The sequence below is a fragment of the Columba livia genome, chromosome 3, assembly GCF_036013475.1.
Source record: "Columba livia isolate bColLiv1 breed racing homer chromosome 3, bColLiv1.pat.W.v2, whole genome shotgun sequence".
In the NCBI taxonomy this organism is placed as follows: domain Eukaryota; kingdom Metazoa; phylum Chordata; class Aves; order Columbiformes; family Columbidae; genus Columba; species Columba livia.
In genome coordinates, this window is record NC_088604.1 from 11,681,388 (window position 1) to 11,700,731 (window position 19,344).

Sequence of the window (19,344 nt, forward strand, 5' to 3'; positions counted from 1 at the left end):
GAAGCAAGGATATTACGTCCTCAGGATTAATTATAAAGCACGTTTAACCTTGTTCTTCGGAGGGTTATTTTCCTTTGCCTGGTTCGTCCGGGTAGTTTGACTCCCCTAGACCTCAGCAAGGCTCTGCGGATCCCAGATCCGGGGGGAACCGTGGGACCTTCTCACCCCGCGGGATCCCGCTCGACGGGAAGAGACCGTCCCGGGCCGTACGAGGAGGGACAGGAGGAAGGCACCGAGGTCAGGGGCGCTGGGGCGGAAAGTGGGGTCCGGCAGGTATGCTGGGGCGGGGAAAGAAGTGGCTCTAACCGGGGGGTGGACTCCTCACAGGTAAGAGGCTTCTGGGATCCTCTCGGAGGATCTTCTTCTTCGAGAGAGAACAATTTGCTAACCCAGACCCCCTCAGATGGAGCGGATCCCTCCCTCCATCTTCCCCCCACCTTTTATTCTCTTTCTCTCCTTTTGCCTTTCTCCCCCTCCCTCCCTGGGCAGGTCTCGCTGAGTCCTGTCCCTTGGCTCGGCGGGGAGGGGGCGCAGCGAGGCCAGCCGGGAGCAGAGCGGAGCGGCGGGTCGTGCCGGCGGAGGCAGCGCGGCCGCGCAGCGCCGCCGGGGGAGCGCGCTCCGCCACCGCAGAGCGGAGCTGCACGGGGACCCCCCCACACGCTCCCGCCCCGGGAGGCCGCTCCGCAGCGGGGGGCCGCGGGTAGCGGGCCCCGGGGAGATGCCCCGGGGGAGGCTGTGGGAGCCGGGCGGGGGGCGGGGGGGCGAGATCACACGTTTGCGGACGGCGAGCCCCGGGCTGCTGTGCTTGCAGGAGAAGAGGGTTGAAAAGTTGGTTCTTCCCAGCCAGAAACTTTCTCTCTGCGTGCGCATGCCCGGAGTCTGGTGGGAGGTTGAGGGGGGAGCTAGGAGGGGGGGTTGAAATAAGGAGGAGGCTGGAGGGAAGGGATCGGTTCAGTCTGAGCTCGGCTGCTCCCGGGCGCGTTTGCACTGCGGAACACGCAGCCGGCGCCGGGAGCAGAAGGAGGGAGAGCACCTCCGTCCCCATCAGCCAGAACACCTGGACACCTGGCCCCGCTGCTCGCTCGGATCTGCGTGGACCCGCTGGAGGAGCAGTGGGTTGGGGTGGGGTGGGGAGAAAGCTGTGCCCCTCAGGGCCAGCAGAGACACTGACCTAGCCCAACCTCTCCTTTTTTTTTTTTTTTTTCCCTAGTATTTTTTTCAACTATTTTATTTTACCAGCTCAAATTTAGCCCAGGATCTTTTAACTGCAGCCAGCGGTGGAGCACAGATCGAGATTAGGTAAATAAAAAGAACAACTCATTTTGTTTGGTTTTTGTTTTGCCAAGCCTCGGGGGTTGGGGATATGGATCCAAATACCTCCTTTTCTCTCTTTCCTTGCTTTCTCCTCATCCCCTCTCACGGGGATATTTTCTGGATAGCACAGAAGTGGGGGAACTGGGGTTCATATGAGGAAGACTGTTCTCCTTGGGGCAAGCAGAGGGCTGGGGGAAGCATTCACACGGGACTTGGATATTTTGATGTTATTTAAAGATTTGTCTTCCCCTTTCAAAGTTGTTTGTCCCCCCTCGCGGAGGAGCTATGTTTTTAACCCGAGCTAAAAATGACACATATGAGCTACAAACCTGAAGCCTGCATGTCCTTTATGGGCTCGAACGTTCAGTTTCTCTCCTCTCTGCACTTTCCTTTTCTTTCCTTTTCCTTCTGTCATTATTTCTTGCTTGCTTTCTTCCTTTCTTTCCTTCCTATTCCATTTTTAGTGTTCCAGAGTCCGAGAAACCTTCTCTGTTTCCTTCCAAGGCCATAGCAGAAATGAATCTGATGTTTATATTTGTCTGAGGGATCAAAACAAGTTCGGTGTAGAGACTGAGCTTCTCTCGAGGTCGAGCATATAAAGTGTCAGTGCAAAGCCGAGGATTAGGGTATAGTTGTTATAGTTGGCTTTTGGGAGGGAAACTATTAACATCGAGCACTTTAGAGATTACCGTAGCGCCGAGGGAATTGTCCGATAAAACGCGACCAGGGCAGGAGGGTGAGAGCCATGTCCCGGACAGGTGCACAGAGCATCCAGTTTAGTACGTCCGAAGACAACTGACAGCAAGGGCCAGCCCCTAAACCGGCGTTGAGCTCCGGGCCCCAGAGCGACGGCACCGCGCAGCTCCGCGGCGGGATCCCGGCTACGGGGTGGCCGGAGTCGGCGCCACCTCGGTCGGCCAGGCCTGGGGATGCGCCTCGGTACCCTGCGGGCCTTGCGGGGCTGTCACCGCAGAGGTTTTGTGTGTCCCCCCCCCGCGCGTTGCTGTGCGTGGTGTGGTCGTGGGAAGCGAGGAGCAAAGAGGGAAGAATCCCGCCCTGACGCCGGGAGAGAGGAAAGACGATTAACTGTGCTGAGGGGAGGCACCGGGCGCTTCTCTAGGGAGAAACCTAGAATGAATCTTGTGCTAGGGGGGGGACTTCTACACCCGAGGGGATTAAAAAAATACACACACAAAACCCCCCAACCCGAAAACTTCTGGAGGGAGAGAATCGCGGAACCTGGTCCCTGCGGCCGTCCCGCCGGCACCCACCAGCGACCCGTGGGGCTGCGCTCGCACCCGTGGCCCTCGGAGCCACCGTCCCACCGGGATCCCGACCTGGTGATTTTTTGTTGTTGTTGTTGCTTTGGATAAAGGCTGCCCCGGGCAGTGTTAGAGATCTCTAGTGCAGTCGGACCCCGGATATTATTTTTGCGAGACTAAAATTCACCGCATTCATCCGCATTCGCAATGGTGGTCTGGAGAAACTTGTCAACACTGATTTCATGATAAAATGTGAATGATGATTTTATAAGGATTGAGCGGAGATATCCAAGGCACATGCTGACTGAGTACTTCCAGTCCTCATTAATGTTAGCGATTAACTCTTTCACGCTCAATTAGCCCCGAACAAACCTGCTTTAATAGATTCTGCACACTTCATTAATACTTTGAATAAATCTGTGCTGAACAATGCACTTTATTCCTCAAGAGTACCACGCTCGAATAATGCGGAGCGAAAGGGCGTTTTTTTTCCCTTTCCAGTTAGATTCCCAAACACAGATAATTTGTAAGCTCGATTTCCTCGCTTAAACTGATAGGAAGGGAAAAACTCGTCTCCTCAAAGGGGACAAAATAAATAGCCGACCTGGTGGCAAAATGCTACACAGTGATGTGATGCAGCCGAAAGGACAGGGCTGCTAGACTTAAAAGGATTCAGGTAAAAGAGTGGAAACTTTTTTTGACAGATTAACCTGATTGCTGTAGTTTGAGGCTATCCCAAGAATGCAGCATTTTATGCCCTCTACTTTATCATGTTTGTAAAAATAAGCAACGTTCTCAGGGTAATTTACCTCCTTCATTCTCCCATGTGGAACTAATTAGCAAACCTCATTATTTATGAGTCAGGTATTTAATATAACAAATATCCCTTTCAAAGGACACATCGGAAATTGATAATTCAAGGTAGAAAGGAAAAATACCGACTAGCCACAAGATTACTTTAAAATCCATTTCATTTCGCCCTTTGTTATTCTACCAGCAAAAGCCCGCTGGACTTTTTTATTCTTTTTTTTTTTTTTTTTTTTTGGCGTATAAGGGATGTAGAATGTAATCTGGAAGGTTAGGATTACAATGGTCTTAAAACAATGGCAACTGGACAATAGCATTACCGTATCTTTAAACAGGACAAAGGGTAAGAAAGCTGGAGACAGATGTAGTCTTTCAAGTTTATGATCCTATTTTGCAGGGTAAATTTATCTTGGCGTGAGTGGGTTTTGTTTCAGTCAGAACACAAGTGGTTTGTTCTTAATTACTCACCGAGCTAGTTTGTGTTAAAAAAAGAAAACCCGGCATAGTTTTATTGTGATTGGGGAATTCAAGCAGGGAACTCACAGGATCTTCTTCTTTAAAAAATAAAAAAAAAAAAAAATAAGAAAGCCTCGATAACGATCTGTTTACATGAAACAGAATTAAAGGTGGAGGTGACACCGAAATCAAAGAAACATTGATCTCTCTGAGCAAGCGGGAGAGCGGAGAGTTACCGCGCTGTGAAACACGTTCGCTTTGATGTCCCGAAGAGAGGGGACTTCTTTATGAAATACTCTGCTCTCCGTCTATATTTTTTACTATCCCGGTCGCACAGAGCAAAAGTGTAACTTACATTTCTGGAAAAGTGCCAAGAAACTTGTAGTAACTTGAACACTCTGCTCCCACCTCCCCTTTTCTTCTTCTTATTTTTTTTCTTCCATCCTACTCTTCCCCCCCCTTATTATTATTAAAAAAATAGAACTACTTCAGCAAAAAACAAAACAAAACAAAAAACAAACTAACGCGGGCGCGATGGATGCGATTATGACCCTATTGTATTTCTCTTTGGTTTCTGCCCCCTTTTCGTCTAGGAAATCGAAAGAGATTTTTTTTCAATATTATCCAACACTAATTTACCCAGACTGGCATAGTAGATTTATACTTGTACATTCCATATTAAATATTTTCTAAGGATACCCAGAAAGAAAGTTGAATAAGCCCAGAAATTAACTCAGTTTGCATTAACATATTTCATGCTTGGGAGATCTAGGGCTGCCTAAACAGAAAAACATACACGAAGCCGTTGTGACAGAAACAGACATTTCAGGTGCCCGGACAAGAGCGTTTTCCGCGTACTTTGTTCTCGGGGCCATCGATTGGGTCATTCGTGCTGTGAAGTGGACACGCCTAGCATATAGCAGCACTAACAAAACAAAAAAACATTTTCTCAGTTGAAGAATAAAATAGTCTGATTGGTTTATTTACCCTAAATAGTTAAATTAAAAAATAAAATAAAATAGAGGGAGAGAAAAATAGATGAGAGGGAGGAGAAGGTAGTGTGTGCATTTTTCAATCAACCACTATCCAAATTGTATCCAATTAAAAAAAAAAAAAAAAAAAAAAAGCAAATGTCACAATCTCTTATTCTGGGTCATGGCGATGGAATTCCTCTAAGATTTGAGTCTCTTCCTGCTGCTGATTTATGTGAAGTGATGTGAAAGGTGGACCCAGCGTACAGAGCTGCTCAGAGTAAGCTTCTCCCTCTCACACCCTCCCAGCCACATCTCCCCAGTCCAAGCAACAGGCCACACATAAATCAGATTTGTTTCCCTGGTCTTTAGACCTCTTTCGCCACCAGTTCCCCCCCTCCCAGTTCTCCTGACCAGAGGGACGGTTATTGCTCTGCAGCACTTCCCTGACTCTTCTTCTCCAAAGGGGCTTTACTCTTCACGGATAGATCAACACCGTCCAGGCTGAGTGCTGCAAGGATCCTGCTGGGACCCTGTGGGGATCTTGTGTGGATCCTACGGTAACTCAGCAGGAACCCTATAGGGGATCTTCTAGGGACCTTGTGTGGATCCTGCGGGAACCCTGCAGCAAACCTGTAGGGCTTTTATGAGTATGCTGCAGGGAATCTACAGGGACCTTACGGGGATCCTGCTGGAAAACAGCTCCACTGAGGGCAAATCCTGGAGTTCACTGGTGGGAAAAAGAATATAAGCTGTGGGCTGCGGACTAAGGTCCCTGGGCTGCAGGGATGCATTGCCTCCAAAAATCATGGGTGCTCTCTTGCACCCACAAAGAGGGGAAGCTGCATGCCAATCATCAGCCCTTGAGAGGCACCTCCTGCCAAATGGTTGGCAGGAGCTGGGGCTGAATTTGCAGGTAGATGTGCATTGATGTTGCTGCCCAGTAGCATTTTCCCCTCAACATTGTGGGGGTGCAATGGGCAGGGATCTGGCCCAGAGAGAATCTGAGGGCTTAGTGAGACCCTGAAAAACAAAGCAAAGTGGTGACACTCAGCCCAGGGAAGCGCTGCAGCCCTGATGCCCTACAGCTTGTGGGCTGGGTGTCCTCATGGGAAGGGTCTCTCCAGTTCTTGTCTTTTTGACTTTTGAAGGGTTCTAATGAAGTGATCGCCTAGATTAGGATGTGGGCTTGAAGTCAGGCTCTTCCCCCCAGGGAGAACAAGTGGCACTTCAGATTTGTCACCCAAACTCAGCATTTTCCTATTTCTTTTGCAGTACATAAGAGAGAGGTCTGTTGGCTGTTTTCTTTCTTTCTCTTTTTTTTTTTTTTTTTTTTTTTTCCCCAAAAATTCTCCGGGGTTTTCTCTTTTTTGAATGAAAGACAATGTGCAGTTTTGAGCACCCAACTGCCTCTGCTAGCCCAGAGACAAAGGTTCAGCTGTGGCCAGGCTGTGGGGAGGTGAGTGACCCAGAGGCAGTGAGCTCTCTACACCCCTTCTCTGCGTCACCTCAAGGGTCGGGGCTAAAGGCGGTTTTTTGCAGATAGGCATAGTGGTCAGTACCCCATCGTTTTCTAAAGGCTGAGGGTGCCCATTAAGTGATTTTTAAATTACGTGGGAGAAACTGAAGCTTTGTGGGTCAAACCAGCATCTCTTCACTGTTTCTGTGCAGAGGATCATTGGAGGTCTACCTAGCGCAAAGATGTTGTTGGAGCGTGAATAATTGTGGATGGGGCACGACTTCTGTGTATGAGGAATGAGAAGAGGGAGAGTCGGGAGACCTGAGGGGATACACTTTCAAGAGTTGGTCAGGTCTCTCAAAGTCCAAGGCAGCCTCCTCCAGTGGCTTTGGAGAAGGGTATTAATGGAGGGTGAAGTGAGAAATTCCATCTGCTTTTATCTTTGTATAAATCTACCTCTCTCTCTTCCCCCTTCGTCTTTGTTTTACAGATCTTTAACACCCCTGCTCCCAAGATCCTTCTCCTGAGTGGCCACCATGGGAAGTAAGACCCTGCCAGCCCCAGTGCCTATTCATCCTTCCCTCCAGCTCACCAACTACTCCTTCCTGCAAGCATTCAATGGGCTGCCTGCTGTGCCCTCTGACCACTTATCCAACCTCTATGGCTTCAGCGCCCTGCATGCCGTACACCTGCACCAGTGGACTTTGGGGTACCCGGCCATGCATCTGCCCCGCTCCTCCTTCTCCAAAGTGCCCAGCATGTCGAGCCTGGTGGACGCACGGTTCCAGCTGCCAACCTTCCCGCTCTTCCCACATGTCATCCAGCCCAAGCAAGAGGCCACCAGTGTGACCCTCAAAGCTAAACCCCGCTTCGACTTTGCCAACTTAGCAGTGGCTGCCACACAAGAGGACCACTCTAAACTGGGACAGGCAGACAGTCAGGGCTCCCCCCCAGGGCTTGGGTCTTTGCTTGAGGTGACTAAACTCTCTCCAGAGAAGAAGCCCACACGGGGAAGGTTACCGTCCAAAACCAAGAAGGAGTTCGTGTGTAAATTCTGTGGCAGGCACTTCACCAAGTCCTACAACCTTTTGATCCATGAAAGAACCCACACCGATGAACGGCCCTACACATGTGACATTTGCCACAAGGCCTTCAGAAGACAGGATCACCTGAGGGATCACAGGTAAGGGTTCTTCTTCTCCTGTCCTTTTTTCCTTGTGTATCCGTACTCTCCTGATTACCCATCTACACTCATGTAGGTGCTTGTGAGAAGTCATGAACCTGTCCAGTTGGCAATGTTTACTTTAGGGTTTCCTCTGCCCACTGCTGGCAGAGGAGCTCACATAACTCACTTTGAAAGACAAGCCTGTTGTACTCACCTCACAAAAATTACTTGCATGGCCCTCTTTTTAGCTTCCACAGGCATTTTCACCCTCCATTTGCATTGTCTTTTCTCCTTTGCCTTAGTGATCATTCAGAAGTGTCATGAAGACATGCAGCCAGGTGACCCCAAAGTGAGAGAGAAGCTCTTTATGCCTAAGAAAGGCAGCCTTGTAAGCCGCCAACACCCCATCTCTTCTTGCACACACACACACATACATGTGTGTGCGATTACTCAAGTGCCGCACTCCAGCACTCTCTGTCTCAACAATACGTGTAAAAAGCTACAGTGTGTTCTCCATCAGGTAGATCACTGCTGAATTCAGGCCGGTTGTTTCTGACATCTTGATTGTTTTTCTCTCCCTAGATATATCCATTCTAAAGAAAAGCCTTTTAAGTGTCAAGAATGTGGGAAAGGATTTTGCCAGTCCAGAACGCTAGCTGTCCACAAGACACTGCACACGCAAGTAAAGGAACTGAAACCTGCCAAACTTAAGTGCTGAATCTCCAGCTTCTATAAACTTTTCCTCTCCTTCAGACTTTACACCAAAACCAGAGCAGAAACAAAACTTTCAGGATGGGAGCACTGAACTTTGTGTTTTGTTTTTGTTTGTACTTTAAAAAGAGGAAAATCTGCACCTCCCTCCCCCACCCAAGCGACTAACTTCCTAAGATGTGGGTGAAAATATTATTTTGCATTTAAAATATACATGAGTGATGCAGAGAGTGCTAACTGACTTGTGTGGCTTTGATAAACTTTATGCCAAAAGGTGGTGCTCACGTGTTGGACAGCAATCTCTTTAAAACCAAACAAAAACCCACAAGTGCCGCCCCCCCAATCCCAAGAAAAAAAAGAGAACTGTAGCTTCCGAAAGTATTACCTTTTTTGTTTTTTTTTTTTTTTTTTTAGACCCAACCTCTTATTTTATACTATTTTTCTGACTGTATAAAGCTTCTTATTTTTACACTTCAGGAAATACAGAGAATTCCGGAAGATGTTTAAGAACTGAAACGGTGGTTTCTCATCACAGCACCATTAGGACAAGGCGAAGGTCAACTTGCAAATCTCATTTGTTAGTTTATCTTCTTAAAAGAAGAAGAAAATTAATGTTTGAAAATGACCTCAGTCTCTCACATGAGGAGTCCTATCACATGCTAGAAAATGTATCCAGATCTCAGACCTGCGGGTGCCCGGTGTTTGCGACAAATCAGTGTTCATGGGACATGGAGATCTCTTTCTTTGCCTTGTGGTCTAGTGGGCTGTGAGGAGGTTTGTTAGTTGTGGACTTACTTTAAGAAAACCCAGAGGAAAGAAAGATGGCAATATGTCAAACTGACGGTATGCACAACGTGGTTTTAGAGGTACTTTAAAGTCTTCATGCGTCCTGATGAGAGAGAACAAATCTCGATCTGAGAGCGTATTTTTTTAAATGCTGGCTTTCTGAACAGTGTATTCAAATTAAGAGACATTCCAATAAGTTTTGTTTATTAAAAAAAAAAAAAGTTGTATGGCTGTTTGGCACTTTATGCTGATTATTGGTAATTGACATTTATCACTGGATTGCGTGTGTTTTTTAAGTATTAAAATAAATCGTTATTTTACAGGCAAGTCTTCATGGACTACATATGTGTTCATTTGGTTTCTGGTCTCCTACCTTGCAAACCCTGGCAGTCAACATTCAGAACATTTTTTTAAAAATATATTTTGAATTATCTAGGTATTTCCTCAGTGCTTGTTTCTACCAGCCCTGGAAAATCTGCTTCTTTCCCCCTCCTCATTTTTTTTTTTTTTTTTTAATATTTTTTTTTTCCTTGAGGCCAGCAAAAGTAAACAGATCTGCAGGGACTCAAATAATCTTGCTGTTCGTGTGGAAGAAAAAAAAAAACGTCTTGAGTAACTAAATCTTGGGTATTAGCTGATAAGATTAGGTGTCAGAAGTGTTATAAAGCAAATCAGATGAATAATGGGCAAACTGTTGCTGCTTTCACAGCCTGAAGGCAGAGCTGCCTTCCCACACTCGTCCCTTCGCTTGTCAGGAACGGGCATTTTTCAGTCGCATCTTCGGCCGGTTCAGCGCTGATTGGGGCAGCCTTTGATTCCCAGCAGCTGTCTTAGATCAGAGATGTTTATTCCACTGCGAAACCGCTTTGGATTGAGACGGGGGAGAGAGCTCAGGGCTGGGGGAATCCTCCTGAGCCTTTGAAGCGCTTCTTGCCATCCTTTCTCGTCCCCTGAGCAAACCTTAAACCCTCTTCCCTCCCCCGCCCCGTAACAAGCCAGTGCCACCCACGGTAAGAAAAGCAAATCAGAGCGGAGACACGTCCGAAGTGACATGGGATCGACCTCGGCGGCTCTTGCTCTGCCCAGGCGCGGATGCTCTCACGCCGTAAACTGCTCGGTCCAAAGCGGTTCCTTTCTCCGCTCCGCTTTTAGAAAATGTTTCTTTATTTGGTCAAGGAATCCTATCAACGACAAGGGAAAAAGTTGTGGTTGTAACTCATTTAATGGAAGGGGGAGAAACCTCTCTCCCCCTCTTTATTATTGGACACTGATTAGAGAGCACCGTAACTAATTTAAACGCACTTGCTGGACGGGCTGTAGAATCCACCTTCAGCAGGGGAAGGCCCTTGGGAAGCGCAGGGTGCCGAGATGACGCCTCCGCCTGCATCCAGCTCCGGAGGCTGTGAGAACGGGCAGAGCTTGAAGCCGACTTGCTTTAGCTTTGCTTTTCACTCCGCTTAAAGGCTTTTGGTTTTGTCTTAAAAGACATCTGAAAACCACCCACTCGGAACAAGCGCGGACTGCGGGGGTGAAATGACCCCAGACTGCAGAAGCCTGGGCTGGCTCTCCGCGCCTCGACACCGTGTAGCCGCCACCGCGGGATGAGCGCGGAGCCCTGCGCGGCCCTCCTCTCCGCCGGGCGCCTTTTGCGCGGAAGCCGGCAGGAGCGAAGGGAAATCCCTTTGCTGCGTTGGCTTCGCGTTGCCGAGCCGGATCGGGCTGCGTTCTCTCGGCAGCGTCTCTCGGGGGCAATTTGCGCTTCCTCTGAAGGTTCCCCCCCCGCCTCCCGCTCTTCTGTTGGGGCTTAGCTGCATCGCCTTGCGCAAGCCCAGCGGCAGCGGCCGCCTCACCCCGCGCGGGTCGCTGCCTGCGGAGCTCTCCTTGGAAAACGCCACCCGCCCCCGCCAGCGCGCCGGGCGGTCCCCGGCTGCCGCCAGCGTGCGCTGCTGCCGGGACCGGGACACCGCGTTCCGCGCCTCTCCGAGAAGGGACCTGCAGCCCCGGGGACTGCCAAGGCGTTAATTGCTAGCCTAAGGGCCGTATAGTTCGTTTCTACCCTCCCCGCATTTTTGCTAAAGAGAAATTCAGGGAGAAAATCCCTGATTAACTTCCCCGTCCCTATTGGGTCATTCGTGGCAGGGAGCAAAGGAAAAGGGGTGCTCCAGGGGCCCCGCAGTGGAGGGAGAAAGTGAAGGGCCCGGTCGCTCGGAGTCAGTTGTTTTTTTCGGGGGTCGTGGCTATGAGGCAGAAATCCGAGTAGAGTCCAAAGGGAGGGAGGAAAGGATGCAGGGAGGGTCACTCCACCGAGACTTTCCCACGGTCGGTCCACCATCTCCTTAACACCGGGATACCGAAACACCCGTGGCGAGGTAAGAAACCGTGTCGGTTACTGGTTCCTTGGAACCATTATAACTGCGGGGTCGTGAAGGTGGAGAAGCCGCTCCTCCCAGCTGGGCATGAGAAGCGTTTCATTTGTACGGCTGGAGCCTGGTGATCTGCCTGCCAAGAACTTCCCTGGACATACATTTTTATGTGCAATAAAAAAAAAAAAATCCCCAGAATTAACATAATCAGAATTACAGATGTATTAAAGCTACGTGGTTATACCGAGCACAGGATGCACACGCAGCTTCTTAATGTCATTTGTACTTTACATATACGTGTGTGTAATTCCTCTTCCCTGAAGGCCACTTTCAACCTTGTGAAACAAAGGCTATCTCCCTGGTCATGCTCTCAGCTGCACTGGTGAACAGTTCTCCTGTTCCCTCCAGTGTTTTGAATTTTGAGAGGCAATATCTGTTCAGTGATTCCAAGGAAAGTAGAGAAGAGATGAAATCATAACAGTTAGAAGAGATAAGTCGTAGTAACCCCCAAAATAAATGAAAGGAATTAGACGGGAAATGTGCCTTTTGAATCAGGATCACAAATAAACACAAAATGATTAATTACCTCCCCCTTCTTTATTTCTTTTTCTTTTCTCTCTTTGCATGTGTTTTAATCTGACATTCATGCAGTGAATAAAACTCACTCAGGCCAACGTCTGCCAATCGAGAACTGATTCTGTTTTCACAGTTGTTTTAAATTCTGCATTTTCATCATAAAAACATCACTGAATGCGAGCTTGCAAGGGCAAAAAGCAGGACACCTGACTCTAGTTGTCTTTTCCTCCAAGATTTATGAGCGAAACATAGACCTTTTTTTTTTTTTTTTTAATTTATTTTTTACCATTTCCAGTTACAGGAGAAAATGTAAAGATATCTTGGCACATCTCTCTCTCTTTCCCCCCCTTTGCATTCCAGTCATTCTTTTTCTGCCCATAAACTGTTACTACTCTGCAAGATCTTGATTCTGTGCAGCCTACTCAGCCTGTTTTTTTGTTGGATGCGGGAAAAAATCCTGTCAGATGGGGTCTTTGGTGTACATTCATGAAACTGAGCAAAAGCCTCTCTCAGAATATGCACTGGAACAGCAAATAGTTACTTTTCAGCTGTGGTTTACATGCGCCTCTGAAAAAGGGACCACAAATCATTGGGTTTTTAAAGGTTCCACATGAGTTGTATATTAATCCCAGTTTCCCTAGGGATGGATTAATCCCAGCTTCCCAGTTGTGTGGCTACAGATGATGTTGATGGGGTTGGGGGCAGGGGAAAAGGGAGATGGGGAAAGGAGAGGGAAATTAAAAGATATATCACAGGAATACATGGCCTAAGTGGTGAGGAGCCATAAGTATTTAAGTTTCAATACTTCTACCTCTGTCACCACATGTGAGCTGAAGCAAAACACTTCAGCTCCCTGTTTTGGCTTCTTCATCTGTAAACTGGGAGTAATGATGCTGCTTTTGGTCCCAAGAGGCCTAGTACACTTGTGTAGAAACTCCTGCTCAGGTCTCAGCAGTGAAAGGAGACATTCTGATTTGTACCTGAGTAATTGAAAGTGGTTGCTGATCTGGGAGATCTAATGCAGTGTGTAGGATAAATTTATATTCATGTGTAATTTTTTTTCAGCCCTGGCTGCTTTGTTGAGGGATGGAGTTCTAGAGCCCAGCATGCTTTTCTTCTCTACATTCCTATTCAATGACTAAACAGGAGGAATGGCATGGGCCAAGTTCATCCCTGGTGGGACTCCAATGACATCAGTCATCTTTATAGGAGTTTTTTTGAATGAAGTCAATTGGGTTTTACAAGGATTGAGTTTGGCCACATGAATATTTAACCACTCAGAGAGCCACAGCAGTGAAGGAAGCTTTCCTCGTCTTAGAAAGTATCACTTCTGAGTCTGGGAGACACAAGGTAAGACACTGACCTGTTTTATACAGTCAGATTTACCTTATTTAAACTCAAGGAGCAGCTGAAGTGTGCTCAGCATCCAGCAGAACCTAAAAATAATAATTAAAAGCAAATAAACCCACAATGCAGCTGCCTCAAAATGTTCCCAGCTTTGTGTGAAATTCTGTATTTATCCATACAGTTTAGTGCAGCATTGCACCATGGACACCCAGCAGACACGTTTCCATGACCCAGGGCAGTATCCGGCAGCAATTCTTGCATGAAACCTGCAAGCAGAAGGGTGACTTCAGCAGGGTGGTGTGTCAGAGATGTTTGGCTCTGCCCTTTATTAGGTTGAACTGTTCCAGAGTACCTGTCAGGCTCGTATGGCTCTGCCACTTCCAGCCCACATCTCCCTCTAGTCTGCTTTCTGGGACTGTAGCTCTGCTGCTAGTTATACCTGATGAGAACATGGCATATCACTAAAAAGGAGCATTCTTTCTCCACCTGTGCTTTAGCTGCTGGCACTGACTCACCCAACACCTTATGTTTGTGCTTTATTGGAGTCTGGTATTGCACCAAACATATAAATATGTTTATTCTAGTATTGTAGTTCCTGACACAGTAGCTATTGAAAAATAGAACAAACCAACAATTTGATCAGTGGCAATGATTATTAAAAGTTTGTCTACAGAGCTTGTCACTACTAATCAGCTAAATTATTTGCAAGGTCTATTGATTCTGCATCCTTATTGTATCTTCTAAGGAACAAACCAACTTGAACAGAGAGACAACTGTATTGCTAGATTTGAGTAGCAGAATTTGTGCTCTGGTCATACGAGGCAAATCAACTATTTTCCAAGGGATGAATGTCGTATCTCTTTTCCTGATTTCTAACTTGTCTTCTGTCTTGACTAGATCTTTGATGATGGAACTTGTATTTGATTTTCAATATTTTTACATTATATGTGTGGAATAATGAAATCTGAGTTTATGGGCTTGTTCATCTCTTTTACAGCAATTTGACTTGGCTGAATCAAGTGGAGCTATTCTGTTTTTACAACAGAAGTTGTGAGAAGAGAATTATACCTACTGATGGTTTTGCTGCAGCCACAAAATCCACATTGCTGAGACACACTATCACTTTTTGTATATATTTAATTTTCCTAAGTTTTATTTTACCACTTTGTCTTCTGTTCTTATTTGCCTGTATTTCATACTGGGGTAAATTTCAGAAAAAAAAAAAAAAGAAAGAAATTGTTACTGGCTTTTCAACACATATATCAGCTTATACCAGAGACTAATACCTGGTTTTATTCCTTTTTTTTCTTCTTCAATCCTTATTTCTCAGGCATTTTTCGCCCCCTCCACATATGTTAATGCTTCTTCCTTCCTGTCTTTTTGCTTCCTCAATGTTGCTAGAGTTCTTGCCTTGCCCCTCTCATTTCTCGATTTGTATTTCTGACTCATTCAGCTCCATTTTAGTTTCCCTACACATTGCCACAAGCGTAACTTTGTCACATCACTGGACCTGTTAACTATTTCAGTCTGGCTTTTTTTTTGGGCTACTCTTTGGCTTTCTGCATCAAGTCCAAGCTAGTGTCTTCCAGAATGAAACTTGTCACAAATCTGGCTTTCTCTGAGTCTCAGAATTCATTAATTGCTTCATCCTCTTGCTTCCTTCACTTATTTCAAACAACTATATAATTACCACCCTTTTCTCACGATGACACCTTTTCTCTTTCTAACCTTTTGGCTTCTAACTGAGGCTGCTCAAATCACATGTTATGGGTGAATGATTAAGCTATTTAACAACTTTTTTTTTTTTTTTTTCCGTTGAAAGTTTGTACAGACAGAGCATGGCTTTCTCCCAAATGCATGTGAAGATATTTCAGTTTATATAGGTCTTGTAAATTCCTTTGAGGCTGTTCCTTTATCTGTTCCCCTCACCAGGAGTTCAGCACCAGGCTGCAGCAAAGTGTCAGGTACATTTTCAGAAAACAGTGGAGAAAACTTCCTAATAAGGAAATATGAAACTTGGTAAAAGCAGATCTCATCTAAAGTTGTATTAGGTGGGACGGGTCTGTGTGATAAATGGTATCCTTAGGGAATAACTATATACTGATGAGTGTGTTCATGATCCTGCTGACCTCCCTCACCTGCCGTAGCCAGTGAGGCTGGTCAGACACATGTCCAGATGAAGGATGATATTACACTTCAGAGAATGAGGCAGGACACCAGTGATACACAACTATACAGGGCCATGGGACTCTCCCTCTGTTCAGGAAAAGTATGTTTCAGGCTCTTCCATCCCTTATTAGTTGAACTCTCAAACCTCACAAATAACAACTCCCTGTGTTTCTTTCCAAAGTTACAGCAGCTGCTGAGGCCACTTCAGTGCTCCAGGCACCAGCACCTCTGTCCTGTAAGTTCTCTTCTCTGCTGGTTGTCTCTACTGTGTGCATAGACCACCCGCAGCCTCATGCTGGTGACTCTTCCAGTCTGACGCTCACCTGGTCTCACTGGGATGTGCTCACGGGTTAATGTGGCTGGCTGTACAGTCATGAGGCCTTAAGGATGGCTTTTTCATGTGAGGTGAGTTTCATTTTAACTGAGCATGGTGACAGGACAGATAATTGCACACTCTTGTTTTTGTTTCAAAATTGTTTTATCTGAACTTTACTGAAATTCCTTATTACACCCAATATTATTTTTTTCCACTTCAGATGGTAAATTTTGTATTATGAGTAAAACTACATTGGTTGTGAGTTTGCAGGTTCTTCTCCGTAACTATTTATTTACACAAATGAAACTTGGTTTATATAAGCATTCTGAAAAAGGATACGAAAAATAACATCATCTGTGGCAGAAGGAGAAATCACAGATCTTCAAGAATGTGCCACTTTCCACCACTTCCCTTTGAACTGTCAGTCAATTTGTTCTGTGCCTATTGTGTACTTCTTTTTGTCTTCTTCCTTAGAATACAATTCTCTTGGAAAACGACTTCTCCAGCACTTTACAAACAGCTCTGGCTTTCACCACCCATAAAGCACGTTGCTGGATGTGTAGTAAACATCCAGTGAGTTGCTGGATACTGTTGGTATGCCAAATTAAGACTGTGTGGTGAATGCTGCCCTGCATAGTTCTGAGCACAGTGTTGGCTGCTGGTCTTAGCAACCAATAAATAATTAAGAAACTGGATATTTGATGATCCTGAAAGAAGAATGACTCAGCTAGCCCTCTACTGTTGATTTCTTCATTAACACAGGCACAGGTCCAGGCCAATAATTGATTTTCCCTTTTACTTTTATTTGGTGACCACTTGGATATGGCTCAGGAAACAGTTAGTGTTTCTCCAGCAGTTGGGACATGTTTACTTCCAGCTGTTTATTTCCCTCAGTGGATTAATAAGCTCATTTTGAAGTGCTGGAAAAAGGAAAGCTAGGTTTTCAAAATGGGGAAGGAAGAACATTCATAGTGACACAGTATTTTCATCAAACTCCCTCTTTCCTTCACTGCAAATGAAAGGTTTAAATGAATAGCTCTGAGTTTCTTTAAATTTCCAATGTACCTAATCAAATACATAATCTATATAAAATATAGTAAAAACAATTGCATCTGTTGAGGAAAATGGAAGAAGAAAGCAGATGGAGTTGTTAATATCCTTGAATGCGACCTTTCCACTGAACTGCTATCAGCCCGATTATCGTGTTATGGAAACAAAAATAACTTTCTGAGAAGATTTCACTCAGTATAAAATAGTCAGCAAGTGCTTGGTGTCATTTACGCAGAATCCCTCTGATCCATGAAGCCCCCTGCTCTTGTCCTCTGGTACATAACAGTTTACGATTTTCTGTCTTTTTTGCTGAGATCTTGTATTACTTACAAAGTGTGGATTTTGTGTCTTCTGGGTCTGAGCATAAGGGAGAAGTATTTATTATATAGTTGCCTGTCATTTTAATGAGACAGACTTTTCATTCTTACGTGGATGGCACATACTATGCTGTTCTCCTGGGATGCAGTGGGTAGGTTCCCTTCAGCAGAAGAGGGAACATGGATAAAGGTGATCATGAGAAAAAAAGCTCTCATTACTTATGGCAGTCCTGTGAAAGCAATGAGATGCATCAGAAGGAACTGAACTGTGAACGAGAGAGGAAGACCATCTGCTAGGAATGCTAGTTTGTATGTAGTGCCATGGCCAAGCAATGGAGACGATGTACTGGATACAACTCTGTCCAGCACTGGCCTGTTTCTCTGACTTATTCCTGCCACTGTGGAGAATATGGAAGACATAAGATCAAGAGAGGTTTGGTTAAAACTGGAGGTGTGAATACAGATTTTAAAGTCGGAACTCCAAGGCCAAACGTCTAAACATGTAAGCACCAAACTCATGGTATCCCAATTTTCGGAGATACAGAGTGCCAGAAAGTCCCAAATGAAGTATTTGTTGGCTGCAAGTTCTCAGCACTTATTGCATTGATTTTGGCTCTTAAATTCAAGATTGCTAGTTGACTTTAGTAGGGCTACCCAGTTTATAAATCACGTATTACATTTGGCCCACTGTTCGTAGATCTCCAGATGGAGAAGAGTGTTACCCAAAGGTGGATTTGGCAATTCTAATATGCCTTAGGTTAAACATCTGTAGGGAACATGTGTCTGATTTCCTTACGACTTCATTGTTTCAGTGGATGGTATATTCAGTGCAATGTTATATCTGCTACTGAAATAGCTGAATGCAAATACCAGGAACCTCTGGGAAATTTTAGTTAATAGGAATATAATCTAAACCAAATTCACCTAGTTATACAGCCAGAAGAAAAGAAATGGTAGGCACAGAAATGAAACCCCTGTAGGATTTTCCTTTTAGTTTCTCCAACTTCCATTAATTTAATGAGTAAACTAGGTCAGCAGCACAGTTTTATGAACAAAAGAATGCCATGGATTCACTAATATTAGAGTGTCCAGACATTCAGCACCATTCACTGCTGAGGGAGCTGTGTCACAGCAACTCTATATTTGACTCTAATCCTAATTCAGATATTCAGGCCTGTGAGTCAATGTAACACAACCGCTGTAATAAAAACCTAACTATAGAGAAATAAAGCTGCAGTAACACAAAACATCACTTAGACCTGGTTTCAAGTGTGGGTAAGAGAAATCATGTAAACTGCATTTTAAGTTCCTATATTTGGACTTGAAGATGATAAAAAGATGGGGGAGTTAGACTGGGATGTGCAAAGTTTCATATCTCACTGCCATTACAACACTGATGTATTCTCTTGTGCTCTCCAATAACATCACCAATAATGAAACTAGTTGCAGAACTCAAAGAAAGATCACAGGTGCTCTTTCCTCCATGTGCTGTCTCTTGCTTTGAGGAAGGAAAGTTTATTCACTGTCGGTTTAAACTGGTTGCTGAAAATCTCAGTGGATCACAAACTGATAGCAGTGCTTCATATAAATAGTATTTTATTTCTCATGTGGTGAGTAGTGACCTTCATGGGAGGTTTCCCCTCCTCCCCCCCGCCTTCTTATTTTTTTGCCTTCCTATAGGTATACAAAGGAGTTTTAAATCATCCTGAATTTATAACCTGTCTCTTTGTACTTTTGATTAAAAAAAAAAAATATTGCACACTGAAAGGTGGTTAAGACATGCTGAGTCTGGTTTTGGTTTATGTTGCTGCTGTCAGGAGCAAGAGCTACCAAGTTCTGTTGAGAATATGTGTCATCCTTGAATTCGTCATTACTGAGGACAGTAATTCCTGCCTGAATATGCACATGTGAAGAAGCGTATGTATTTGCCTTGGCTGCACTGGTGAAACATTTTGTGACCTGGGGGAACTCCTGGTCTAGATGGTAGACCTTTCTGTTTGTCTTAGCTATCTAAAGGATAGTTTCATCATTTTTTGAATCTTGGGAAAGATTAATCCCTCAAAATACTGACAAACTAATTAAGGGAAGTAATTTGAGATTTAACTTTTCCACCTTTTCTGCTGATGTGAAGTGAGGAGTGATTTGCTGAAGGGGAATTTGCTGCAAAATGGGAGTCACCTTTAAAAGAGGGAGCTGGTTCTACTGAAGACTTAGTATAGGCCACCTCAGAATACTTTGAATTGAGAACCCTTTCTTGTTTTGTTTTTAATCTCTT

At 45.2% G+C, this 19,344-nt stretch overlaps 1 protein-coding gene across 1 annotated transcript; it reads left to right on the forward strand.

The window, feature by feature from the left end:
- Positions 1–820: 820 nt before the first annotated feature.
- OSR1 (odd-skipped related transcription factor 1) lies at positions 821–9,258 on the forward strand. Its single transcript, XM_065055828.1, has 3 exons — positions 821–1,299; positions 6,760–7,452; positions 8,017–9,258. The coding sequence occupies exons 2-3, from the start codon at positions 6,806–6,808 to the stop codon at positions 8,150–8,152; spliced, it is 783 nt and encodes a 260-aa protein (XP_064911900.1). The 5' UTR covers positions 821–1,299; positions 6,760–6,805; the 3' UTR covers positions 8,153–9,258.
- The last annotated feature ends 10,086 nt before the right edge of the window (positions 9,259–19,344 follow it).